This window comes from Bos mutus, chromosome 19 (assembly GCF_027580195.1).
Source record: "Bos mutus isolate GX-2022 chromosome 19, NWIPB_WYAK_1.1, whole genome shotgun sequence".
NCBI lineage: Eukaryota > Metazoa > Chordata > Mammalia > Artiodactyla > Bovidae > Bos > Bos mutus.
Genome location: NC_091635.1, coordinates 23161194 through 23187758, shown reverse-complemented (window position 1 = coordinate 23187758; position 26565 = coordinate 23161194). Strand labels below are relative to the sequence as shown.

The 26565-nt window shown below is 54.4% G+C and overlaps 1 protein-coding gene across 5 annotated transcripts; it reads left to right on the top strand.

Moving 5' to 3' along the window:
* The first annotated feature begins 16706 nt into the window (after positions 1 to 16706).
* On the top strand, positions 16707 to 26266 carry TMEM92 (transmembrane protein 92). 5 transcript variants are annotated; one of them, XM_014476536.2, is made up of 5 exons: positions 19193 to 19605; positions 22225 to 22247; positions 22983 to 23072; positions 23315 to 23420; positions 23665 to 26266. In XM_014476536.2, the coding sequence occupies exons 1-5, from the start codon at positions 19546 to 19548 to the stop codon at positions 23776 to 23778; spliced, it is 393 nt and encodes a 130-aa protein (XP_014332022.1). In that variant the 5' UTR covers positions 19193 to 19545; the 3' UTR covers positions 23779 to 26266. The 5 variants fall into 5 exon arrangements, with proteins under 5 accessions (XP_070244898.1, XP_070244897.1, XP_014332022.1 ...); XM_005890323.3 differs by having other exon boundaries at positions 19373 to 19605; positions 23234 to 23420; XM_070388797.1 differs by lacking the exons at positions 19193 to 19605; positions 22225 to 22247 and adding an exon at positions 16707 to 17946.
* The last annotated feature ends 299 nt before the right edge of the window (positions 26267 to 26565 follow it).

Here is a 26565-nt window from a genome sequence, read left to right as displayed (position 1 = left end):
TATATATATGAAGATTCCCCTGGAGAAGGAAATGGCAACCTACTCCAGTATTATTGCCTCGGAAATTCCACGGACAGAGAAGCCTGGTGGGGCTATAGTCCACCGGGTCACAAAGAGTCAGACGTGACTTAGCGAAAACAGCAATGTGGAGAGAGTGAAGGACAGGGAAGCCTGATGTGCTGCAGTCCATGGGGTTGCAGAGATTGGACATGACTGAGTGAACGACAATACATAAGTGTACATGCATTGACACATATATGCGCAATGTAGACATCTACATACACATGCGGACAGTAACATTTATTTCTATGTCTATTTATTTTGAAAATCGTAAGTGCTCACTCATACCTCCAATTCCAGTACAACACCATGGGGTTCATTCTATTTTTTTCTCTTTCCATATTTATAACACTTTTTGCCAACAGTGAGAAACCTAGTTAATTCTCTCAACAAATCATTTATTGGGTCAGTCCTACTGTGGGTAACAAATATTCTGTTGCCACTGCTCTCCACCCCACCCAGATCCCTGCTCAGTCCTCCTGGGCTCTGAGCCCCTGCCTCGGGTCACCCACAGCCCCCTTCCTCCCACATGGATGTGCTCTTCACCCCAACAGGCTCTGACACCCTCCCAAGGTCCCTAGTGGATGCCCTGCCCCACCCCTCCAGGGATGCCCTTCTCAGTACTGTGACTCCACTTGCCAGTGCCTGGCCCCTGCCCTGGCCAGATACGTTATTCACCCCTTCGGAGTCCAGTCTGCCTTACTGAGCTCCACCCTACAAGGACATCCTGCTTATCTTGACCAGGCTGCCATCCGGCTTAGACACTCTTGTTTCTCTGTTGGAGCTCTGACACCGGGGCTGCCTATCTGCCTGCATGACTGAGCCTTGACTGATTCTCTCTCTCTCTCTGCTCTGACTGTTCCCCATTGGAGACACTCTCCTTACTTCACTGAGATCCTAAACCCTGTGCTGGGCCACCGCCTCCTTCTCTACTCCCAGCCCTAGGGATGCCTACCTTGCTTGGCCCATCTAAAGGCTTCTGGACTGAACTGTTCTTGAAATGTAGGGAACAGAAGGGAAGAAAAAGGAGAAAAAAGGAGAAGGGGGATGTGGGGACGGAAGAAGAAGAGAAGGAGGAAGAGGAAGCAATATTTTACTGAAAGGTGGACCTTGAGTGTGACAGGTCCTGGTCTGGTTCTGGTGGATGTTATGTCTTCCACAGAGGATTTCATCTCCTTCTGGAGGCCAAAGTGCAGGTAAATCATCTCAATGCAGTGAGGCTGGTCTATTTTGCCCTTGTTTCTGTTTGTGGCCCTCTCCAGGGTCTCAGTTGGAAGCCAGTGTGAGCAGGCTGAGGGGTGAATGGGAGAAGCTATTATAAGAAGTGCAGCCGGAAGGAGGAGAGGGTCAAGGTGATTCAGGGGTTCAGGAGTGGAGGGAGGGAAGAGACACTAGGGTGCATTTGTGGGCAGCTGGAAAAGAGGCTGCCCAGTGGGAGGTGCGGGCAGTACGGGGAGGACAGGGGGTGGCAGGCAGGGGCAGGAGGGGGAGCCTTTAGCCCGGGGACGGTGGGCTTTGGACTGGAGGTGACACCACCAGGTGTAGGCAAGGGCAGGTGGGACACCGCCTGCGTCTCTGCGGGGCTGCGGGTTCCTGGAGGTTTCCTGGAGTAACCGGAGATGAGGTCACTACAGAAGGGGCAGCCTGGCTGAAGAAGGAATGGGATGTGGTGCGGGGATTGCAACCCAGTGAGAGGAGGGAGTTTAGTGGCAGGAGGCTCAGTGAAAGGGGAAGCTTGCTGGGCAGAAGGAGCTCAATGAGAGGGAAGGGGCTGGGTAAGGAAGGGGATTATTAAGCAGGAGGGACCTAGCGGTCTCCTCTCTTGGTCTAGAAGGGGAGCAGTTAAGAGCAGGGATTCTGTCCCTTCCCCTCTGACACTCCACTCCCCGCCTCCCCCACCCCATGCTCAGCGTGGGGAAATCAGTAGATCAGAGCCTCTCTGCTCTTTCTTTTCCAGGACAGGGGGTGGGGAGCCACAGACTCTCTGGCTCATGGTGGGTGTGGGGAAATGAGGGGCTTCTCCTCCCCTTCCCAGCTAAATCCTTTGCCCCTGGGGTCCTAAAGCAGGCTGGTGTCCTGGGTGGAGGGTGGCAGTGGGCATAGGGAAGGGGCTGGGGCCTCGCTCTCCCCCATCCCCCATGCACCATGGGGGCAGGCAGGGGGACTTCAGCCCCAGGCTGGCTTTCTTTCTCATTTCGCTGCTCTTGGCTCTTATGGTGGAAAAATCGAAGCACTCCCCTTGGTACAGCTGAGGCGGAGAGGGTGAGCCTGGCTGAGAGGCTGTCCTGGCAGGGGAGGCGAGGAGCAGGCGGGGCCTGGCTGGGGACAAACTGACCCCCCTTCTCACCCCCTCTGCGTCAACGTGGCTCTCCAGGCCCAGGGCTACGTCCTGAGTCTGAGGCAGAGGGGGCTGGGGCCTGGGAGGAGGCAAGCACTGGGCTCGGGCTCAGCCTCAGGCCCATAGCACCCTCTCTCCCAGGGCTGTTCACAGAACCGTCTCCAAGGGGTAATTTCAAGCCCTCCTGGAGTCCTGAGGGAACCACTTAGATGCTGCGGCAGGAGGGGTTTGAGGACAGGCTTTCTCCCCACACAGGGCTTTATCCTAAGGGAGCTCTTTGCTCAGAGCGTTTCCTGAACACCTGAAGATGTGGGCAGCCTTTCTGTCCGTTATCCGTATCATCTTCATAACCACCCCAAGGCCAGCATTAGCCATCCCCATGGTATAGGTGAGGAACCTGAGGCTCCAAGAAGTCTAGAGTCTCAGAGCCTTGAAGTGGCCAAGGCAGGACTGAACCCAGGTGTCTGGCTCATTGAATGATGCCCTTTCCTCAACACCAGGAAAGCTGATGAGCCTCCCTCTCCAGGGTTCGGAGCCCCCAAGCAGCTCCCTGGTGGGCTGCCCAGTCAGGGGAAGAGCTTTGCTGGCGTCACCTACGCGCTCTGCGCCATGCCCCCATCTCAGCACAGCCCATGGTCTCTCCTACCGTCCCCAGCCCCTTGTTCAGCTGTAAGATGCCTGGGGGGATCTCCCCATATCCACCTTCTCATAGAGCTAGCACTGCTCCCACTCCATTTTTCCAGCCGCCCCAGTCCCTGGCCCCAGCCCCCTGTCTCCAGCTCGATGGAAAGAGGAGTCCAGAGAGGAGCCCAACCACTTTCCCTGTGGAATCTGCTGCCTCGGCTCTTGGATGGAGAAACCATCTGGAGTGCATTATGGGCGGTGGAGAAAGCTGAGAGCAGGAAAATGTGAGTTGGCCCCAGCGGCGGCTCCTGTCGGCAGGAAGAGGGGGCTCAGGGCTCTTTAGGGGACGGGCCAGCAGCTGCCCCCACTTCCCGCATCCCCGGAAGGGCAGATAAGAGACGTGCAGGAGAGGGTGGCCTGGCAAGGCAGGGCCCAGCCCTCTAGACACCTCTTTAGAACCCAGTTTTAAACCACTGATCTTATTTACCTCCCATTTCACAGATGAGACCAAGGTCCAGAGAGGGACAGTGACTTCCCCAAGGTCACACAGCAAGTCATGAGGGAAAAGATTGGAACTGGATCCCTTCCAGGTATATGTATACACCAGCGGACATCAGAGGTCCCCAGAGTCAAGGTGGAGGACTAAAGCAAGAGGGCAGCCTAGAGGCTGGATGATCTTTCTCTTCCTCAGCTTCAAATGAGTGAAGTGAAGGAGTAAAGGCCAATGAGAACAGGAAGGAATGTCCTTCATCCTTTGGGGGTCTTCATCCCTGCCTCTCCTCCCACTCCTGCCCCACACGCCACCCTTTCCTTGTGCCTGATGTTTGAGGCTGGCCTGGTCCTGGGCTCTGGGCTTCCAGGCTCTTCCTCTGGGTCCCCGGAGCCCCCTCCCCCAAGCGGGGCCCCAGCTCCAGACGTGGCAGGGTGAGCAGGAGTGAGGTTTCTCCACTCCCTCCCAAGTGCTGTGCTGGCGGCTCCCGAAATAAAAATCAAATGTGGGCTTGGCAGAGACAGCGGGGTGGGAGAAGCAGCAGCCGACGGCGCTGGGCCTTCATTCTTTCCATTGTAACTTCACATCCTAACCTCTGGCATTTTAATTATTCTCCTGCCCGCTTGCTCTCCCTGGGCCAGAGGGTGAGCTCACCCTGTCCTCTAGCCTGGGAGGGGGCGGCCACTGCCTGGACCCCCAACCCCCAGGCTGCTCCCAGGAAGCTGGGTGGAGCCAGGCTTGTGGCTCCCTCCTGCTTCTACAGTCCCTGAGGAGGCGGCCAGCCTGGCATCTAAGGTTCCATGTGTGAATCATTAAGTCTTCACACTCGCTGCTCCATTTAATGGTGGCCACTGTCTTAAGCTGAGGCACTGCTGGCTCACCACACGTGTATGCAGAGCAGGACTAAGACCCAGGCTGGTGGCTGCCAGTCCTGCACTCTTTCTAAACCTAGGAAGAGGGCAAGACGAACTCAGGCTGAATGTCCAATTTTTCCCCAATGGTAAGTGATTTAAAGCATTATTTTGATATTAAAACAAACAAGGACATAGTATGGGGTAAGAAGTCAAATGTCTGCATTTTCAAGGTAGAAACAGGTTCTCGGAGATCTCCACTTGAAGCAGCATCTTCCCCCGGGTCTGGCCATGAACTGGGTGAGATACTGGTCATATCTATTAGCGGCCAGTTTGTTTGGACCTCAGGCTGCCAAGGAAAATGCTGGTGGGTGCCAGCAGGGAGCCTTGGCCCACCCTGGAGGGCAGATCCTTCTCCCACCCCCAGAATCTCTGCTGATTCTGTGTGTCTCCCGGGAGGCCAACTTTCACAAGGCAATCAGCACAGGTGAGGGGCAGCCTCAACTCTGACCCCAGAGCCAGCATCCCAGCAACCTTAACCAAGGCCTCCTGCTCCATCCCCATGTCCCAGAACCTCTCCCCGCTCACGGCTTCAGAGGCCAGCCCAGTGTCGGTTGCGGGGTGAGGGGGGTGGGCACCCTGTGTTTCCCTCCTTCTTCCTGTAAGTCTCCCCTGAATGAATGTTCCACCTATGGAACTAAGTAGGTACAAGGCCTTGTGGGCAGTTATGGTCTCCATTCTAGTGGAGCTTCTAGAAGTAAAGTGAAGTGTGATTCAATGTGATGAGTTCTGCGGTGGGAAATAAGGCTCTGGAAGCCCCTGGAAGGAGACTTCTGACCCAAGACCAGTGAGAAGAATATCAGGGAAGACTTCCCAGAGTCAGTGATAACCAGGAGGAAGGGAAGTTGCAACCAGGAGTTGCAAGCAGAGGGAACAGCTCCTGCAAAGCGACTGGTAAGTACTAGGAAGAAGCCAAGTGCAGAAGCCACAGGACTGTAGACACTGTGAGGGTGCGGGTCATGGACGGGGAGCTGCCAGAGTGCTGAGGGTAAAGGGCGTGTAGGACGACATGACCAAACTTTCTAGACAAGTATTGAGGATTGGTTGGAGAGTGATCAGAGTGGAGGTGGGGTGGCCACTAGAAGGTTGCCACAGAGGTCCAGGTGGGAGGTGATGGTCCCCAGACCCCAGCTAATGGCAGTGGCATGGAAAGAGATGGCCAGCTTGACAGAGATGTAAGCTATTGGCAGAAGGATAAGAGCTGGTTCGTGCCGGTTGACTGTGAAATACCTGCAGGGAACCAAGGGGGATGGCGTCTAGGGAGCTAGATCTGTGGAGGGCCCCTGGAGAAAATGTGAGAAGAGGCCAGGCCCAAACCTGAGGGAGACACAGAAGGCAGAGCCTACAAAGGAGCTGGAGAAAGAGCAACCAGACAGGCAGGAGGGAAACCAGGAGAATCAGGGGCTGCCCAAGCCCCCAGGGGCTTCCTAAAGGACACGTGGCTAAAGACGTCAGTGGTCACAGAGGCGAGGCTGGATGAGACCCGAGAAGGCACGTGCAGTTTAGGGACCAAGGGGCTTCTGCCTCTCTGACCACCAGCGTCCCCCAGCCTCAGGGCCCCCAACCCTTCCCCATGCGCCTTCCTTCATCTCACTCTTTCTCTCTGACCAGACGGCGGCTCAACATTCTTCTAAGGGAAACTTCACGACAGTCTCAGCCCACTCAAGTTTTGGTTGCCCTTCCTGGCTCCTGAAATAACACCCTACCCCCAAGAACAACAACCATCGCATATACTTCTCACCAGAGAATTACCCAGAGCTCTTAGAAGCTGGGGCAGAGAGGAGCACACACCTCCCTCTGGCGCCTGGGGCAGCTCACTGCCTTTTCCAATTGAGCTCACATGGGGTGCCAGGCTCCAGGACAGCTCCAGATAAGCCTGGCTCTCAGGTCTAAAGCACAGAGAAGCAATGACCCTGGCCAACACATGCAGTGACAGGAGAGGTACAGAGAACAACCTGTGTTAGATCCAGCAGAGATATCCAGGAAGGCTTCATGTAGGAGGTGACTCTGGCTAGGACCTTGAAAGACTAGCAGGATTTGGTCAAGTGACAGTGGGAGCCAGAGGGATTGCAGCAGGAAGGAATGTGAGAAAGGGCATGAAGGTTAGAAAGGGGGGCTCAACATCTGGGTGGCAGCCAATAGATCAGGTGGCTGGTGGCCCTAAAGAGTGGGACAGAGGGGGCAGGAGGCTACAAGGTGAACGGCCTGGAATACCAAGGGAGAAGACCTCAGAATTTGTCCACTGCTGCCTCTTGAGCCAGGGCTTTCTATTCAGGCACTGTTTCCTATTGTTTCACTCATTCACTTGAGAAATACTTACTGAGCTCTTACTCTGCTAGGCAAATGTTGAAGATACTTTGAGGGACTAGATAAAGTACCTGCCATCACAGAATTTAAGTTTCAAGAAGAAACACAAAATACAAACTCGTAAACAAATAAAGACTAAAAATTAAGATCATGATAGAGGTTGTGAAGAAAACAATGACTGGTCACTCTCGGAAAGGAGAGCCTGTGTCCTGCCTGCCCTGAGACCCAGGGCTCCTGAGGGCAGAGCCACATCTCCTCCATCAGGCTGGGAGCCCCGGGGAGGACAGAGAATGGAATATTTGAGAGGAAGCGCTGATGTGGCTCAGACACCTCCCAGCAACGAACTGCTGCTCCTTCCCCAGCCCAAGGACCCTCCGGCAGCGGCCCTGCCCGGCCAGCGTCACTTCCCTCAACCCTTAGGGGCTTCTAGTGCCCGGTGGGAGGAGCGCTGGGACCCATGACCTGAAGCCCCAGGCCTTGGAGGAGACTGCAAACAACCGTTGGCTGCTGGACAAGGAGGGTACAGAAGTGACTTCGCGGGGCCTCTGTGGGACAGAGGGACCCAGGGACAGATGACAGTGAGCTTCTCAGAAAGGACCCTCTTCCCCGCCAGGCCCAGAGGGAGGGCTTCCCTCTCTTCCTCCCCATCCAACCCCAACTCCTTAAATTAACCTCAGCCCCACCCGGAGCTGGAGAGAATGCCCCAAAATAAATCCTAAATTACATGCTGCTTGGGGGCAACCACAGCTCTCCTTCTTCCCTCTCCAGCAGGCAGATCTGCCCTACCCAGTGCTGGGGGGCCTCCCCCCAAATGGGCTATTTATACAGCTCCTCGCTTTGCTCTCTGGCCTTCTTATCCTTGGGCAAGGCCCAAGCAGACTACACAGCTCTCCCAGGAGGTAGAAACAGGTGGAGAAGCTGTGGGGTTCTTCAGCCCTGATGGGGGCCATGAGAACATAATTTGTAGTCCAAATCAGAGTGCTCTGGGGCGCTGCTAAGAATTCTACCCAAGCAATGGCATAGATCTGGACTGTCCTATACCCCAGGCTCCAGCCTCCCAGAGTGCTGCCTTCCCAGGGAGAGAAGGGGCGAGTGACTGAGAGAGAGAGAGAGAAACTGACGAGAGAGAGAGACAGACAGACAGACAGACACGGCCAGCATTGCCCTCACTCCCTGACAGCCTGGGGAGCAGTCACATACACATCCCCTGACAGGCAAGAGTGGCTCAGTTCTGAGGACCCCAGACATAGAGGGGGGTCTCGGGGAGAGCCTGGGCCAAAAAACAAGGAGCTGGACATGGCTCTTGGGAGACCATGGGCTGAGGACAAGAACTTCCCTGAGCAAAGCCACTGTCCACTCTGGGAACCGGCTCCAGACACTGGGGCCGGCTCCCCTCAAGGAGTAGAGAGGGGAGGGGAGGAAAAAGGCAGGAGAGAAGAGAGAGAGGTGCGTGCAGGGCCAGGGAAAGGCACAGGAAGGGAGGAAGCCTCATGTCTACCCGGAGTGTGTCCAGGCACCCAGGGGCCTGGACTCTTGCCCACCGCCCACCACCCCCTGGCTCCTCAGCCCCTCTCCTCTGCTTCCAAGGAGGGGTGAAGGGCCTGCAGCGGAAGGGGGGCTTTCCTCCTGCTCCTCCATGCTGCCTCCATGTCCCCTCTCCTCTGCCCCCTGGAGCCTGCTCTCCTCCCGCAGAGACCCAGCCCCCTCAGGGGGCATCATGGGGCTGAGGCTCCTCCTCCCCCTCAGTTGCCAGGAGAGAGGGCAGAGAAGTAAGTGTTCCCTTCTCACTTGGGCTGTGCCCAGAGGAGCTGGGAGACAGGAGCTGAGAAGAAGGGGGCTAGGGGAGGGGGAAGGAAGTGGAGATGCTGGGAAGTCAGGAAAGGAGCTGGCTTCAGCTGGGATCCCCAGAGGAGGGGGCACGACGACCCAGGGGTTGGGCGGAGTGGTTCTGCTGTCTGGAGGACCACGTACACATCCAAGTTCACATCCAAGTTCACATCCAAGTTCACATCTCACACAGGCGATGTAGTGCAAAGGGCTCACCCTCTCTGGGCTTCACTCACAGATTGTAAAGAGGGAACAGGACAACATGAGATGAGCTGACTGAGTCCCAGTCACCTCTGAGGGGATATTTGCGTCCACAAGGGAAGTAGGTGCCAAGAACTGTGCTGAAGACCTGGTGGAGCAGCGGGCTGGGGCATGTGTGTGTGTGTGTGTGTGTGTGTTGGGAAGTAACGCATAATTTTGCCACTGCTGCCTCAGAGGTGCAAGAGGTGTCCAGGCACACCCGGCCAGAGTTCTAACAGCCCTCCTAGAGGTGGCAACTTGTCCCCCTATTAAACTTGATTATCTGTCTGTGTACCAGGTCTCTCTGACCCCACCTGCCCAGAAAACACTGTTTATGAGGCCTGGAGCCTCAGACCTGTCATTTAGCTGGAGGAGGCAACCTAAGCCACAGTGAGGGAAGCAGTGCCCAGCCTGCGGCCGGCACCAGCCCAGACACTTAGTGCCCTGTTTACCCTGGCATGCGTGACTGGCACAGGTGGGGCTCTCCAGGGAGCACCCAGAGGCCTGGCCAGCAGACACTCCTGGAGGCCAAATAGGAGGCCAGGACAGCAGCTCAGCAGAGCCGGGGGAGTGGTGCATGGAGCAGCCTCCAGCCTGAACCGCACACCTGGTGCTTGTGCTGTAACCCACAGGGTGCTAGCCACCCACTCCCATCACCAGTTCAGCGGCTTCTCAGCTACCCTGCAAGAGCAGATCACGCAGGCTGGGCTCAGCGGGAGAAACTGAGGCTCTGAGACTTCTGAAAACTCCCCAAAAGGCCCCCACGAAGTGGGGAGGCTGGAGGAGATGAAGGAAGCCCCAGAACTCTGGAGCCCTGGCCGGATGTGCCTGGACACCTGTTGACTCCCCAGGTCTGGGGGACCCACCCTCAGCACGTGGCTTCAGTTAAATGTGCGTTATCTCCCCTCCGCCTCACCAATCACTACACAGATGCTGTCTGCACATTCTTTCTCTACCACACAGACCACGGAGACCATATCCCCACAGTCCACCGTGCCCACCACACACATAACCTTCTACAACCCAGCTCATAACACAGCTTATAGGAGTCACACACAAGATGTTCACCACAAGATACCAGTTCCCCACATGTCCCCCCGAATGAGGACACATACATACACACACGCGCGTGCACACACACACACACACACACAAATCCTCTGCACCCATACCCTCCTTCCAGCTCCACACCCCCACCAAGGGAACCTGAGAGATTCTAACGCTTTAGTCCTGAGCTTCTCCTTGCCCGCATCTCCGTCCCCCTCCCCTCCCCTGCCTGCCTCCCTCCAGGCTCACTGCCCCCGCATTCAGCTTCTCTCCCTCCAGGCCATGGGTGACCCCCTAGCTGGGCCCCTTGCCTTGAGGCCTCACCTCCCCTCTCCCCATCTGCACACAGTAGGAAATGAGGGCCGCACACTTGGGCAGCTCCTGCGCTACCACTCCACTGGCCTTCAGGCTTCAGGGAGCTGGGGTTTCCAGAGGCAGGGGAGCAGCAGCTGGCAGTTGCTCAGGAGTGGGGGGCCTCACTTCCCTCTACGCGACACCCCCTCGATGGACCGCCCACCCCTTCCCATTCCAGGCTGAGTCATCCTTACATCTGGAGCCGCAGCACATCTGGAAAAGCTGCAGCCTGTGCAGACAGCGCCACGTGGACGCCCCTCCCCTGTACTGTAACTCACGCCCACCCCTCCCAGCAGCCGGGTTCCGGCCCCTCAACCCCACCTGCACCAGGCACCTGGTCACCTAGCAGGCAGGCAGAAGGCAGGCAGACACCCCAGTGCCAGCCTCTGAGACAGGGCATCCAATGGCCTCAGAGCCTCTCCCCACTAGCAGTAACCACGGCAACTCGGTGCCCACCCCCAAGTGAGCAGGGCAGCACCGGGTTTGGGGTAGGCTGGGCCTGGGCTGGGGGAGGCAGGCACTGAGCTGGGCGCTGAGCAGGCAGTGGTTTGGCCCAGCAGGCAGAGGGAGTTTATCCTGGCACCCTGCCCTGAAGCCAAACATCCTTCAGTAACCTCGCAGACACATCAAAGCTGGCCAGGAAGGGGCCCTTCAGGAGAGGAAACCTGCAGTCCTGGCAGGCTGACAGCCTGGCTCCAGGCACAGGACCACCCTGTCCCACTCGGCAGCCCAGGCTGAGGCTGGGCACAGCCATCCTGGAGAAGCGGGTAGAAGACACTTCTACCCCATCCCTCTCCCCTACCAACTCTCTCCCTATCCCACAGCTGCAAAGAGGGTGGTTGTGTGTCCAGGTGAGGGTGGCACAGCTGGCACCAGGACCCAGCTTTGGCACCTAAAACAGGTTCCCTCCCAGACTTGCCACCTCCTATCCTCTAGGCAGGAGAGGCTGATTGAGGAGCTTGCTTTGTGCCTCAGCCTGGAAGAGGAATGTGTGCTAGATTGTAGGGGCACCAACTTCACCCCTCACCCCAGGCTGGCTTATTCAGGAAAGGACCTTTCCACGTAGATGAAGGAGGATGAAGAGGGCAGGGGTTCCAGGGCTAGAAAGCAGAACAAAGCTTCAGAAAATAGCAGCTGAAGCAGAGTCGGAAGAGGAGAACTGGGCTGCAAGCCACCGGCCTCTCTCTGGGGACAGCAGGGGCTGAGGAGGAAGAGGGGCTGTGAGGCGCTAACAAGGGAGGGAGGAGGTGCTAACAGGGCCACTGGGGTGAGGGGATCCTGGAGGCAGCCCCCTAAAGGCTGGCCTGGTGATAAGGAAGCCAGGGGTGCTGAGAGGGGGCTGCTGCATCCATACGAGAGGCTGGGTGGTGTGCACTCACGTATGAACACACATGCAGACACACACTACATGCGCCCACCCACGCGTGTGTGCACACAACTCCAGCCAAGTCTGTGCTCGGCTAGGGGCCAGATGATGTGGCTGCTTAAAGGAGCTATGGCTTGCGGAAGAATGTGATCTCTGCCCACCTCGCTTCCCCGCCCCTCTGCTCACGCTCATTCTTCGCCTAACTCCCAGGTCCCTAACTGGTGATCAGTTTCAGGGATGTCCTAAGCTGTGTCTTCTCTGCATTTTAGTCTCAGTTCCCAGACCCTTTAGAAGCCGTCTCCTCAAAATGCCCAACTCACAGAGGGGCTACCCTTTCTAATGGCCACCTGGAATCCCCCACTTGTTTGGGATTGGGAAGTTCTTCTGAAGTCTAACCACAATCCCTTGTAACATTTGGATGTCAGCAGAGGTAGCAACAAACAGGGTGCGAAAGAACCCTCTCTCAAGGGGCCAAGCACAGAGCTACAAAGTGGGGGCCCTAGGGGTTCCTCAACCCCTTTCTTCTCTCTGACTACAGGGTCTTATCTCTAAGAGACAGCATCAAGGGTGGGGACGGGAGAAGAGCTGTTGGGAGGAGGGGTAGCGTTGGGGAGAAAGAGCCCCGGAAGCAGGGAACCAGGGCTGGAGGGCTCTGAAGACCCTTAACCTGAGTTAAGTTCTTCACATCTGAGTCTTAGTGGCCATGCTCCCTCTGCCACCCAAGACAGCCAAAGCTCAGTAGCTTAGCCTTCTTTCCTCTGAACTTCCCACCACCCACCTCTTGGAGGTGTTTCCCTTCCCACCACTGGCTGTGCCCCAGAAACCTACACTTTGGAAGGATAAAGGCTGCCAAATGCAGTTTTTGTCTCTGCTAAGACTCTGGGAAGGTGAGCATTAGTTGAGCTCCTCCAACCTGCTCATTAGGATAATAAGCTCCCTGCACCGATAATCGTCAGGTGGCACTCCCCTCTCCATCCTCCTGGCACGCGGGTTGGTGGCTCAGCCCAGGGTCAATTAAAGACATTATCTTCCCACAGCCAGACCCATCACCCTGAGAATGAGTGACGGGCCAGTGGGCTTTAGTTTTCAAAGAAATGCTGGGAAGAAGACTCAGACCCTGATCTCATTGCCAAGAATTCCTATTGGCAACCCAGCAAGCATCCTGCGTGTCCTGGAAGGTGGACAGGGAGCCACGCATTCCTTGCAGCGGGCCCCGTAGGAATTGCTCAATCCCTGGGGAGCCATCTCACTTACACAAGGTGAAGGGGTATGTGTATACTTGGGGAGGGGGCAGAAAGCAGAAGAGGTGAATTTCCCAAACCACACAGTCTGTGGAGATGGGAAACCTGGTCAGTCTGGAATAACCTCGGCAACCAAGAGCCCCCCATTAAGGACTCCGGTAATTCATTCCCTATCCCCTTGGAGAAATCTGGGCCCTGACCCTAGGAGGCCCCCAACCAGCTTCAACTCAGTGACAACAGAGCCAGTGTTTACTTGGAACAAAGCACCATGGGAAATGAAAGCTGAATCAGAACTGGGCTGGCCCCTGCAGCCTGGTGGGAACACTAGGACATGTACACACATCTTCAAGGGAGAATGGCCAAGTGCGTCAGAAAGGCCCAGAGAAAGGCTCGGGGAGGGGTAAGCAGGAAGGGGATCATTACTTCATTGCAGGAGGATTCAAGTCCAAGAAGGCTTTCTGGAGGAGGTGGTATTTGATCTGAGCCTTGAAGGATGGATGAGAATTTGTTAGGTTTCAGGGAGGCATGGGGCAGGTGTACTAGGTACAGAGGAAAGGAGAGGAGCAGAAAGGGCTGGGCATGTGGCTGGAGGGCTTGTGGGCAGGACAGGGAGAGTGACAGGCCAGGAGGACAGATGGGGCTAGTTATGAAGGACCCAAGGTCTTCTGGAGGTAGGATTTATTTAGGCAGAAGTGGGAGCCTCTAGAAGTTAAGGAATGAGAGAGTGACATACCCCACCAGGGGCAAGGAGGAGGTCAGGCTGGAGGCTTTGAGGACATCCCTTGATGGCCTCGGGGAGCCACAGGGGATGGGGGCAGTCAGGGAAGAGCACAGTCCCCATGAGGCTGAGGGGAGCCCAGGCAATGCTCAGTGGGAGCAGAAATGGGAAACAAACCAGGAAGAGAGGGAATTCTCAAATTCCTGGATCCAGCACCACTGCCACACCCCTGTGGCCCTCCAGGAGCAGTCAACCCCACCTCCCTGGGGTGGGGCCCAAAGCGCCTACTGGACAGCAGAGGGGGCTAGTGAGCAGGGAACAGCGGGAAGTGGGGCTAGACTTCAGTGGCCGGTCTAGAAGGGCTTAGAACAATTTTCAGAGGGAAACAATACCCTCGATCTCTTAGCACCTCATTCTGTCTCCGTAGGAAACGGAGACAAAAAGCTCTGGGCCCCTTTACCAGGAAAGAAACATTTATTGCTTATTATTATTTTGTGTGTTTTTTAAATTGAAGTACTCGATGGACGTGAGTCTGAGTGAACTCCGGGAGTTGGTGATGGACAAGGAGACCCGGCCTGCTGCGGTTCATGGGGTCACAAGGAGTCCAACACAACTGAGCGACTGAACTGAACTGAACTGATAGCTAATTTACAGGGCTTCCCTGGTGGCTCAGATAGCAAAGAATCTGCCTGCGGTGCAGGAGACCCTGGTTAGATCCCAGCATCAGGAAGATCCCCTGCAGAAGTAATGGCTACCCACTCCAGTATTCTTGCCTGGAGAATTCCGTGGATGGAGAAGCCTGGCAGGCTACAGTCCATGGGGTCACAAAGAGTCTGACACGACTGAGCAACTAACATACTTACTGACTGATAGCTAATTTACAAGCTATGTTAGTTCCAAGTGTACAGCAAAGTGATGCATATATATTCTTTTTCAGATTCTTTTCCATCACACGTTATTACAAGATACTGAGTATAGCTCCCTGTGCTATACAGTAGGTTCTTGTTTGCCTAGTTTATACATAGTAGCCTGTATCCCAGGCTCCTGTTTATGTCTCTCCTCTGCCCCCAACCTGTACTATCCCTTTGGTAACCATAAAGTTGTTTTCTGTCTGTGAGTCTATTTCTGTTTTGTAAATAAGTTCATTTGTATCATTTTTTAGAGTTCACATATAATCTATCCTTCTCTGTCTGACTTAGTATAATAATCTCTAGGTCCATCTATTATGTTACAAATGGCATTATTTCATTCTTTCATTATTTCATTCATTCATTCATTCATTCATAGCTGATAATACCACCTCTTCTTATCCATTCATCTATCGATAGACACTTAGATTACTTCCATGTCTTAGCTATTGTAGCATATTGTTATTAAGGAAAATTTTTAAAAATATTTATTTTTATTTATTTGGCTGCATAGGGTCTTAGTTGTGGCACGTGGGATCTAGTTCCCCAACCAGGAATCGAACCCAGGCCCCCTGTATTGGGAGTGCAGACTTGTAGCCGCTGGACCACCAGGGAATTCCCTATCAAGGTAATATTTATTTACCATTACTGTATGCCAGACACTGAGTGGCTGATTTCATCTTCACAGTGACCCTGTGTGACAAAGGAGGTACTGTTATCCGCCCCCACACCCCCTTCACAGATAAGTGTAGAAAGGCACAGAGGTTTGGTTTCTTGACTAAAGTCACACAGCACACGCTAACAAGTGGCACACTTATTAACACAATGTAATACTGTCCCTACAGGCAGAGCTGGGTTCAGTTCTGTTCAGTTCAGTCGCTCAGTTGTGTCCGACTCTTTGTGACCCCATGGACTGCAGCACACCAGGCCTCCCTGTCCATCACCAACTATCGGAGCTTACTCAAACTCATGTCCATTGAGTCAGTGATGCCATCCCACCATCTCATCCTCTGTCATCCCCTTCTCATCCCGCCTTCAATTTTTCACAGCATCAGGGTCTTTTCCAATGAGTCAGTTCTTCACATCAGGTGGCCAAAGTATTGGAGTTTAGCTTCAGCATCAGTCCTTCCAATGAATATTCAGGACTGATTTCCTTTAGGATGGACTGGTTGGATCTCCTTGCAGTCCAAGGGACTCTCAAGAGTCTTCTCCAACACCACAGTTCAAAAGCATCAATTCTTTGGCGCTCGGCTTTCTTCATAGTCCAATTCTCACATCCATACATGACTACTGGAAAAACCATAGCTTTGACTAGACGGACCTTTGTTGGCAAAGTCCCTGCTTTTTAATATGCTGTCTAGGTTGGTCATAACTTTTCTTCTAAGAGCTGGGTTAGGGCAGAACATTCTGGGTATTTCTGAAAGAAAGATCCCTGCCCAAGGCCATGTCATTTATGGGGATCAGTGTCCACCACAGCATGGTGGGGAGGGAGGTGAGAGGAACAGAACTCAGTCTGGCTCTTGCCTCTTACCCAGGGCCTGCCTGGGGCCTGGCTGAGCCAGGCTGCACGAGGCCTCCCACTGCAGCTCCCAGTGAGTTCCTCCAGCCTTAGCAGAGGCTCCCCAGGCCTGACATGTGTGCCACCCCGGAGGCACCACTGGGTGTGGGGTCTTAGGGCCTGCGTAGTTGGGTCCTGACTCAGCCCCAGTGTCCCCTGTGATTTGGCCTTTCCACCCCTCTGGTCTTCAGCTGCCTTCTCTGAGAAGAGAGCGGGTGGCCCAGCTGACCTCTGAGGCCCTTCAAGCTGGGCCCTTGTTGGGTGCACAATCAGCTCCTTCTTTAGCAAATGGGCCAGGGAGGCTCGAGCCAGTAGTAAGACGCTGCAACTGTGCTGCTCTTGGGAAACCCCAGATGGAAACTGGCATGGACTCTAGAAGGACCCACTGTCTGCGTGAGGCTTCTGGGCCTCCCTGCCCTCATGTCCCTGTATATCTGAGCACACACGCACACACATACATGCACTGCCCACCCACTGCCAGAGTGTTGAACAGAAGGTGTTGTCATTGTCCACAACCCTCCTGCCCCTAGACAAGACCAGGCCCCTGTCTGCTCAGTTTGGGGCCCCACTGTGCTTCCACCCCCAACCGACCTCACCCACCAGGAATGCTGGGGCCCTTGGAGCCATGATGCATGCTGACAACAGGGCCTGGTGTTCTTGGCCTGAGCTGGGACCGCCCACCTCCAGGCTGCTCAGCCCATCCCCATCTGCCGGAAGGAGCATAGAAAGGAAGTCTGATGTCATGAAAAAACACTGGGGATCCAGAAACAGATTCCAGAGGCCCTCTAGACTCTGCCCAGGAGCCTCACTTTCCCACTGGGGAGACACGGGGCAGGGAGTAGAGTAGATATTCTCCTACAACATATCAGGGATGTGGGTAAGGTTGCTGGATTTAAGAAATAAAAATACAGGACACTCAGTTAGAATTTCAGATAACAACTAAATTTTAGTTTAAGTATGTCCCAAATATTGTATGGGACATATTTATTTATACTAAAATGTTATTCACTGTTTATCTGGAATTCAAATTTAACTGGCATCCTGTATTTTGTCTGGCAATCCTACATCTGTGTCAGTGGACGCCAGAGGGAAGCAATGCCATCATCCTGCCCTCCTCCTGCTTCTCCTCAGGGTGCCAACCTGCCTGGTCCCTTCACCTTTTCAGCCTCGTATGTCTACCCCTGAAGCTCCTGCATGCCCTTTTTAGCATCCTCATTCCACTCCCTAGGATACCCTTCTCCCTAAGCTCACCCATCTTCCTCTACCCGAAAGGCTACACCTCTGTCAGGCTCCAGGCCTGGGCAGAGGGGCAGAAGGTTCCGGGCAGATACCTCAGGTCTTGGGTGTTGGAGCAACAGGGCCCTGGAAGCCCAAGTCAGCAACAACTCACTAAGGAAGCAGCAGCATGGGTGCTGGGGGGAGAAAGCTCCAGAACCCTCTGCACTATGTCTCCTTTGGCAGAGGAGCGGGCTAGGTCCATAGCCAACTGCTGCGGGAGGAGGAAAGACATGCTGCTCCATGCCCCCACTCTCCATTCCCTTCTCCAAGATCAGTCAACAGGAACTGCAAATAGAGAAGGCATTCTCTGGGGCCAGATCCCAATTCCGCTTGGATCAGAGACTGGAAGATTCTGTCCTTAGGGGCCAACAGATAATGAGAAACAGAGACAGAGAAAGAAACCAAGGAGAGAGAGATACACCGAGAGAGATCAGGAGAGTCAGTGAGACACAGACACGGGAGCAAACCAGAGATAAGGGAAATGGAAACAGACAGAAAAACAGACTCCTCCACGAAGACAGACAGAGATTAACAAAGAGGAGAAACAGAGATGGGAAAACAGGGAACACGTAGGAATGGAGAGAAACTGCATGGAGACAGAGACAGGGAGAAACACGGCAAAGCAAGGAGGGGTTAAACAGAAGACAGATGACCGGACTGGGAGGGATGAGAAACAGAGGTAAGGAGAAAGCATGCAGAGAAGAAAGAAAAAGCCAAAGGAGGATGGCTGTCCTTTCCTACTAGGTTGGGGCTAGTTTTCAGGGGCGAAGTCAGACTTGAGACACAGCAGGAACTTCTAAGCACCTAAGAACTGATCCTCTCCAGGATCCCTCCCCGTTTCCCCAGGTCTAGGAACAGCACCCCAACGACCATCTCCATTTCGCCCCTACCCCAAGTGTCCGGCCTCCATCTCTCCAACTCCCGCAAGGTTTCCTTACGTCTCATCTGTGTTTGGGAGTCTGGCTCTCCCCTCTGCTGATCGCCCACCGAGACGGTCTCCCACCCCACCCTCCAGCCTGGTCCCCCGGGGAGAGAGTTCGGGGAGACCCAACCCAGGTCCCCGCCCTGCTTCGCCTGGCTCCGGGGGAAATCCCGCGTTGAGCGATGCTGCCACCTGCCGGCCGGATCCGGAAAGCACAACGCGCCTCAGGGCTGGGCGCGCCGGCTGGTCGGAATCCAGCCCCTGCAGGCCAGGAGCGCGGCCTCGGGCGGGCGGGGCGGGGGGGTCTTTCTAGGAATGTGGGTGGGCCTGCTCGCCCGCGCCCCGGCTCGCCTGGCTCTGCGGACTCAGCTCTGCGGACTCAGGAACTAGTCTAAGAATCCTGGGGCCTCAATTTCCCCTGTAGTCAAATGGAGGAAATGTACAAACGCCTCCTCCCTGGATTTCCAGGGGGGTGGGGGCGGGGCAGGACTGTACCAGTGCTCTACTCTTGGTTCTCCTTCCCCAGAAATCAAGCAGGCCGCCCCTCCCTCTCTTCTCGGCAAAACAAAACAAAACAAAAAGTGGCACCTCCCTCCGTTACAATCCCCTCAATCCACTCCAAGGCCTTCGCTTCCGCTCTCCCTCTGCCCCTCAGAAGTCCACGTGGGAAGGGACTTCCAGTGGTCCAGCTTGCTCGGCCCGCAGCCCCTCTCCATCTCAAGCTTGGGACCACTTAGAGGGTGGAGCAGTTAGGGGTTGGGAAAGGGTAGCTCAGCAGTCTTGAACTGACACCACTATATATATATATATATATATATATGTGTGTGTGTGTGTGTGTGTGTGTGTGTGTATGTATATGTGTGTGTATGTGTATATATATATATATACATATAAATAAAGGGCTTCCTGGTGGCTCAGACGGTAAAGCGTCTGCCCGCAATAAGGAGACCCGAGTTCGATTCCTGGGTTGGGAAGATCCCTGGAGAAGGAAATGGCAGTCCACTCCAGCACTCTTGCCTGGAAAATCCCATGGACGGAAGAGCCTGATAGGCCACAATCCATGGGGTCGCAAAGAGTCGGACACGACTGAGTGATATATTTATTATATATATTTAAAATATTTTAAATATATATATATTTAAAATCAGATAATCTTTTCTAACTCCCATTTCCCAATCCAGACTTCTTCCTCCTCCCCCTCCCCCTCCTTTTCCCAGGTTGGGCTCTTCCCGGGTGCGTCAGCTCCGCCCCCATCCCGAGGTAGGGCCCTATAGGTGGAGAGTCGTGGGAGAAGTCGCGGCCCCGCCTCTCTCCTCCTTCCCCTACACTCGGAAGCTCAGTGGCCCCCAGGCAAGAATGTCTGATACCTGGGTCGCCAGCCTCTTGCTGTTCGGCCTGCTGGCCGGCCTCCAACAGGTGAGCGCTTGGGAGGTAAAACTGTGGAACTTTCAGGCCCCTATTCTTGTGGGTCAGGGACTTGCTTCTGACTTCCAATCACCACCTTCCATCGTCAGGATCTCCTCGTGATCACAGGCAGTTAGCAACTCCTTTCTCTTTTTCGCCGGGGAGGTAATAGGTAGAAGACGCGGAGGGAGGTCCTGAGAAGGTCTGGGTTCCTTCACCTAGTGGGGTACTGGGTCGTAGGACCTATTCCCGCACGCCGCTGACATCTAGCGCCTCTCGGAGACTGGGGTCTTTGACCCCCAATTAGCCTTGACTCGCCCTTCTTGCTCCTTCCCTCAGCGTCAGAAAGCCGGGACCTGAGGTCTGGACTGAGATCTGGACGTCTCGCCAGCTTGTCTCCCCAGCTCCGTTCTTGCAGTGCTGGGTGACCTTGGGGGAAGTCCTGGCCCTCTCTGGGACTGTGTATCTGTGCTTGTGGCCTGGAGAAAAGGAGGCTCCCTCTCCTCTTTTTGGAGTAGGGGTAGGATTCTAGCGGGTGATAGGATTTGATCTGGCTGCCTGACCCAAGGCTGGGATGATCTCGAAATCTGATTTCCAAGGGTAAGGCAGGGTGTCAACATCCTCACATTCCTCTCTCCCCCCAGCCTGGGGGAAGGGCAGTCTTTCTGGTTCTGGGATGGGAGATTATCCTGGAAACTGACATGGCTCTAGAATATGGATTTTTAACCTCTATAAGAGTCTGAGGGAAGGGCCAGGCCAGTTCCCCACAACATTCGCTAACTGTGCTGAGCGGCTTCACCCCAAAAGCCCTGTTACTCCTTCTCCATCACCTGCAATGGGTTTGTGCCAACACTGGGCTGTGCATCCTTTTGTTGATTTCTCCCAACAACTCCATGGGGCAGGCTGTTAATACCCTCGGTCCACGTGTAAGTTAAGTTGAAGTTGCCCAGAATCGCCCCAATGTTGATACCACCTCAGTCAAGATCACCCCCTGTTTAAGAAGTGGGTGAAGGGGAGATAATCTGGGAGAGGATCCCCTGCTCGTCCAAACAGGAGCTCAAGATTAATTCGTTAAATCTGCTGTCTTTTTCTCAGTTGGGGGCCAGGAGAGAGGGAGGCACAGGAGCTGGGATGAGGGGACGTGGATATGCTGAGTGCCTGGACCCCTTGGGCTGTCCCCAACTCTGCAGTCACCTCACCTTCTCTGGGCCAACCTGCAGGGGTTCATTCCTGCTCCTGACCCTACTGGCCAAGGCTTGAGAGAAGGAGGTGTGTACAGGGAACTGAGCACAGAAAAGGGGGGTCAGCCCAACCGTTATCGGCTGTCATTGGTATTACGAGCTTTATTGTTGTCATTAGCAAGTGAACTGTTATTTCAAGATATAAAGATATCATGGTCTTGGGACTTCCCTGGCGGTCCAGTAGTTAAGACTTCCCACTTCCACTGCAGGGGGCACAGGTTCAATCCCCCGTCAGGGAACTAAGATCCCTATATGCTGTGTGACCCTCCCCCGACTCCCAAAGAAAGAGATATGGTGGTCTCATGAAAAAAAGTTGGCTTCTTATTCTTGAGCTGTGGTTTTTTATCCCCCTGGAGGCTGAGGTGGGGTGACAGATGACCCCCCTTTAGCTGTGTTCCTCCGCCTGCTTCCCTTCCTCCCCTCACTGCCTGGGAGCAACCAGGATGAAATGAAACCAGGTTGTCAGTGAATGTTCTTTCATTCATTCTGCCAAAATCCTGAGTATTGGTTTTCAGCAGACAAAAATCCCTTCCCTGGTGGAGTTTTCTACTGAGGAGACAAACAACTAGCAAGATAAAATGAAATGCGTAGTGTGTTAGATGTTGACAGGAGCTATGCAGAGAAAGTAAGCACAGTCAGGGGAAAAGAAGTGCTTTGTGAGAGTAGATGTAATTTTAAGGAAGATGGTCAGAGAAGGTGCTGGAGCCAGCCTCTCAGATTCCTGGGGAGAGAGCACTCCAAGCAGGGCTTATACACATATTTTTATGTTAATCAGGTGAAATTCTATAATGATAGCCTCCACGTGGCACAGAACTAGTGCGGAAGAGGGAGGGAGGGGGGAGCTGTTTCTGGAGAGGAGGGTCCAGCATTTCTCAGAGCCAGGAAAGCCCAGCCTGGGTCTGAAGGATGACTGGGAGTTCAGTGGGCCCTGAAGGCTCAGGGACAAGGTCCTGCCCCTGTAGCCGGGGAGCTCCCAGTGGGTGGTGGGTTGGTCATGGTGTCTGGGACCCAGGGAGGCACTGAGGGGAGCTTCCTGCAAGGTTTCTGGTGATCGGATTTGTGGGATAGGAACTTGCCAAGGTGTCGGGAGTGACTTCGGTGGGGGGCTGTGATGGCTGTGGGTTGGAAGGGTGGGTTAGTGGTGTGAGCTTACAGACCTAGGGGTGAGCAAATGTGGTAGGAGGTGTGACGAGAAGAGGACGGGGAGCTGGGGCCACCAGGCGGGCAGCTAAGGCTGCAACCGTTGACCCAGGGGACATGTGGAGTGAGGTGGAAAGCAGGCTTGAGGGAAAATGCTGATCCTCGGGGCTGTGAGGTATCTGGGTGGCATCTGGGTAGGAACCCTGGCCCCCAGTTTATGACCCAAACCTTTGCCTCTTCTCTTCCACAGGCTGCAGCCACATGTGGTCTCTTGTAAGTCTGGGGTTTGGGCTGTAACTTCCATTGTTGAGAGAAGACACCCCAAATCCTGCCCTGCCTGCCTTCATCATCCTCACCCACTCCCCTTCTAGCCAGAAACCACCCCCCCCAACCCAGAGAGGGGGAGTCCACTCTTTTACCCCCTCACTCCTTCCACCAACCAACCCATGGGCAGTTTCACACTTGGGGGTCACTCCCCATAATGAGGAGGGGCTGAGGGGGGTTGCTCTCTGGGTGGCAAAGTGTTTCTACCGAGTCAGCCCTGGATGTTTCAGGAACACTGAGTCTCTCTTGCCTCCTGTTCTGTGGGGTCCATCATCCCGCCATTCACTTTTAGAGTTCGCTCCTGGACCCTCCCCACTGTCCCTCGCCCCCTGCACCTCTTTAGAGTGATGCTGTAACCACTGCAACTCTCAATCCCACGCCTGTCCAGTAGGGTCAACAGGACATTCATTACACCCATTTTATAGATGAGGAAAGTGGGGCCCAGTAAGGAATGTACCTTGGCAGGAGTGCACAAGGCCAGTAGTGAGCTGAACCTGAAACCCAGGTCCCGATCCCAGCCCCAGATTCCTCCCACTAAGCCCAGAGGAACCTGTAACCCTGCTCTGCCAAAGGTGTGGCTTGTGCCCTGAGCACATGGTGGGTTTTAGGGAAGCTAGGATCCTTCTGCCCTCCTCCCCCACCCCCACCTTGATACCAAGAGCCTCTATCCCACCCCACTCCCAGAACCTGCCCTAAGGGATTCAAATGCTGTGGGAGCGACTGTTGCCAAGAGTACCAGCTGGAGCAGTATGACTTCTTCTCCCACCCCTTAAGGTGAGCCCTGAGCCAGTTGCTCTGGGCACAGTCCTCCGATGGGTCTGGCCCACACAGGACTAGACTGGACTTCCTGCTGTGAAGGGTGGGGCTAGGTCAAAGGAGGGAGGGCGGTGTGGTGACTGGAAACTCGGCCTGATGGTGGTGGTTCGTTACCCCAGGACTTCTGTCATCATCTTCCTGATCATCATACTCCTCCTGTGCATCTATGGCGTGACTAAGCACTTGTATCTCAACTGCAGAAAGTCAGAGCAGGAGGCCCCAACAGCCCTCCCGGAACAGCCCCCCATTGCGCCTGTAGAGAGGGTCACAGCACCCATTTCTGAGCCCCCGCCCCCCTACAGTGAGGTGGGTATCCATCCCAACCCCTGCTCTGTCCCTCAGCTGTCTATACCTCCCTTTTCTGATTTTTAGATCACTCTTCACTGGGGCAGTGAAGAGTGTCCTTACGCCATGTCTCTGGGCCCTGGGGTGGGCTCTGCCACCATTGGGGTCATTCCTCTCCCTGATAAACATGCCTCCACCAGCACATGGGTGTCGATGACCAGTGGCCCGCCCTAAGAAGTCACTGTGTCCCCTCCTTTCCCTCCAGATTATTCTGAAGCCTGTCCTGGGTCTGCCTCCCTTGGAGCCACCCCCTCCCTACAGCTTCAGGCCTGAAGAATATGCCGGGTTTTGCAGAGGCATTGACAACTCCACCTTCTGATCCACCTCCAGCCTGGAACCCTGTCATCAGCCACCTCCCCAGTGCTTCCTGGGTCAAACCAGAGACTCTCAGGAGCCCTGGAGCACCCTCGCCCATCCTGCCACACCTCTGGCAGTTCTTGGCTTTAATTTATTGCTTTTCTACCCTTGTTCCATGTCAGCTGCTTCTCTTGTCTCAAGGGCTGGTCTGGAGTGACATGTCTACCCCTCACCTCGCATTGTAAGTTAGAGGCTGCCAGGAGGAAAATGTGAACAGTTGGAGGTGCCAGCAGTGGAATGGACTCCTCTGAGCAGTGGAGGAGGCTTGCACCCTGGGGTGCCAGTGTGGCCTGGACGTCCAGCTCTGAGAGGTTTGGGAGGGCACCAATGCACCCTGCCAGATGGGGCTGCTTCACCTCTCTCCCATTCTACCTGAGTAGAGAAGACCCCATTGTCCTCCCCGCACCCCCAACACATGTTCTCACTAAATTTCAGTTGATTGTTGCTGAGAATCTGCCTCTGACTGTGGGGAGGTGAGCTCAGGCACTGCTGGGGTACATGGGTGTGTGTGTGTGTGTGTGTAGGGGGTGGGGTGCAATTGGAGGTCACTGTGCCTGAAAAATCCCACCATTGATGAGCCTGGAAGAATAGCACATCAGTAGGTCACCCACCAGGAGAGGATCTCGGCAGATGCTTTGACCTCTGGTTCCTTGAGGTCTTTGGGTGCCAAAGAGTCCGGACGGGGACTAGAGATGGGGAGTGACCACCGTGTGCTTCCTCATCCCGTCCTCCTGCTTTCCCTTAGGAAACTTAGAACTCAGTTCTGACTCTGTCGTTATGGGGGTGGGGATGGGGCACCGCGGAGGTGAGTAAGGGAGGCTGGCCATCTGTGGGGCAGGGTCTTGGAGACCTTGATCTGCTCTACCCTGGAATCTCGGGAGGGAGGAGAGGAGAGAGATCTGCCCTTCTCCTCCAGTCCCATGGGGTTCTGGGCACCGCCACCTCAGCCTCATCTGCAGGCTTAACCCCTCAGAGGAGAGGCAGTCACCACTGCAGCCTGGGAGACAGTCTCCACAGGGGCATCATTATCCCTGTGGGGACTGGCATGGGACATGCAGTGTGAGAGACACCCCTGTGCCAGCATCCTGGGGGCTCGGGCAGGTCTGAGCTTCTCCACAGGACCCTGCCTTGGCACTGCTCCCTGGCAGAGGGCACAGAAGCAGTGCTGGCCAGTGTTCCTGGGGGGGTTGGAGGTAGAACTGGCCCTGGTGTGCTGGTAAGGATTCCTTCTGCAGGCCTCTCCCAATAATAGCCTTTCTTGGGGCCCCAGGTCCTAGTCAGGTGACAGGGCCAGGGCCAGGGGCAGGGAGATGGCATAGCCAGCCTCAAAGATGCTAGGGATAGGGGCTGTTCCTGCTGGAGGCAGGGACCCAGAAGAAGAAGAGCAGTTAGAGACAGCATAGCTCTGGAGCTGGTGCTAGAGTGAGCCCAGTCACAGGAAGTCTCCCTTCCGTTTCAGGGGTGGATCGGGGGAGCAGAAGAAAGATATGAGGTGCTTTGTGTAAACATGGAAAGCACCCGTCCCGCATGGTTGCCCTCCCTGTGGTAAACACCCGCCCTAGTGGGAGGGTGTTAAGCCATGGGCTTTGCAGACCTGGAAGAGGAGGTCATCCCCTATCAGGATGCCTGCCTTTCATTGAAGGTGACGTAGGGGCTTTAAATCCTTCCCAGCAGCAGCAGAGTGGCCTAGAGGAAAGTGGTTATCCTGAAGCCCAGCCTGGCTGGGCTTGAGTAGCAGAAATTGTCAGTACTGTGCCTGTCTGCTGTTGGTGGGAGTGGAAATGGCGTGTTCTTCCTGGAGGGCAATCCAGCAGTAGCCATTCACTACACAGATACTTACAAAGACCCTACTGTGTGTCTGGCACTATGCCTGGTAACCATTAAAATTTAAAATGCCCTTGAGCCAGCAATTCCACTTCCAGGAATGATCCTTCAGAAATGCTCATATAAAAGTTCAGAGACATGTCCATCAGCATTGTAGCTGGGGATAATTGAAAACACCTTTAATGTCGGCTGATAGGAGCCTGTTCAATATACCAGGTCCCTCCATACTGGGAATGCTCTGCAGCCTTTAAAAAGAAGGAAGTGGGTCTGAAGAACCGACCTGGCAAGATGTCTTTCATTTACTGTTACAGAGAAAAGGCAAGTTGCAGAACAATAGTCTATGACCTCAACTTGTAAACATATACTACACCATATAATTAATATATATATTTCCCCTTTGCAAATGTATAGAAAAGATACTGAAGGATAAAAATTAAACCACTCTGGCCACACTTTTGACAGTGGTCTGCACTGTGGGATAGAGGAATGGAAGTAGTCGATTTTAAGGGAGGTTTTTTATTTTGTACACTTTGTCGTTGTTTACATTTTCCACAAGGAGCAAGCATGACTTTCACAAATTTTAAAAAGATCTCTTTAATGCAATATATAGGCGACCTTAAAAGTTAATAAAGACACATCATGTGAACTTTGATAGATGGCAATTCATGTATTATTGACCCTGCTATGAGGAAGAGGCTCAAAGGATTCTGACACAGCACACACATGTATGGGGCCCAGGGAATAGGTGAGTGACGGACATGGGACTTGTCAGACGTGAGGACATAAGATACCTGTTTGTCACACCGGTGCAGGACTGTGATGGGCACTCAGTACATGCTGGACGTCTGGCTGGTGGGTTGGGGGGATGAGCAGTTTAACAGTGATTTGAATATTCATCCCTTGTGCTGGTTTAGCAGCTCAAACG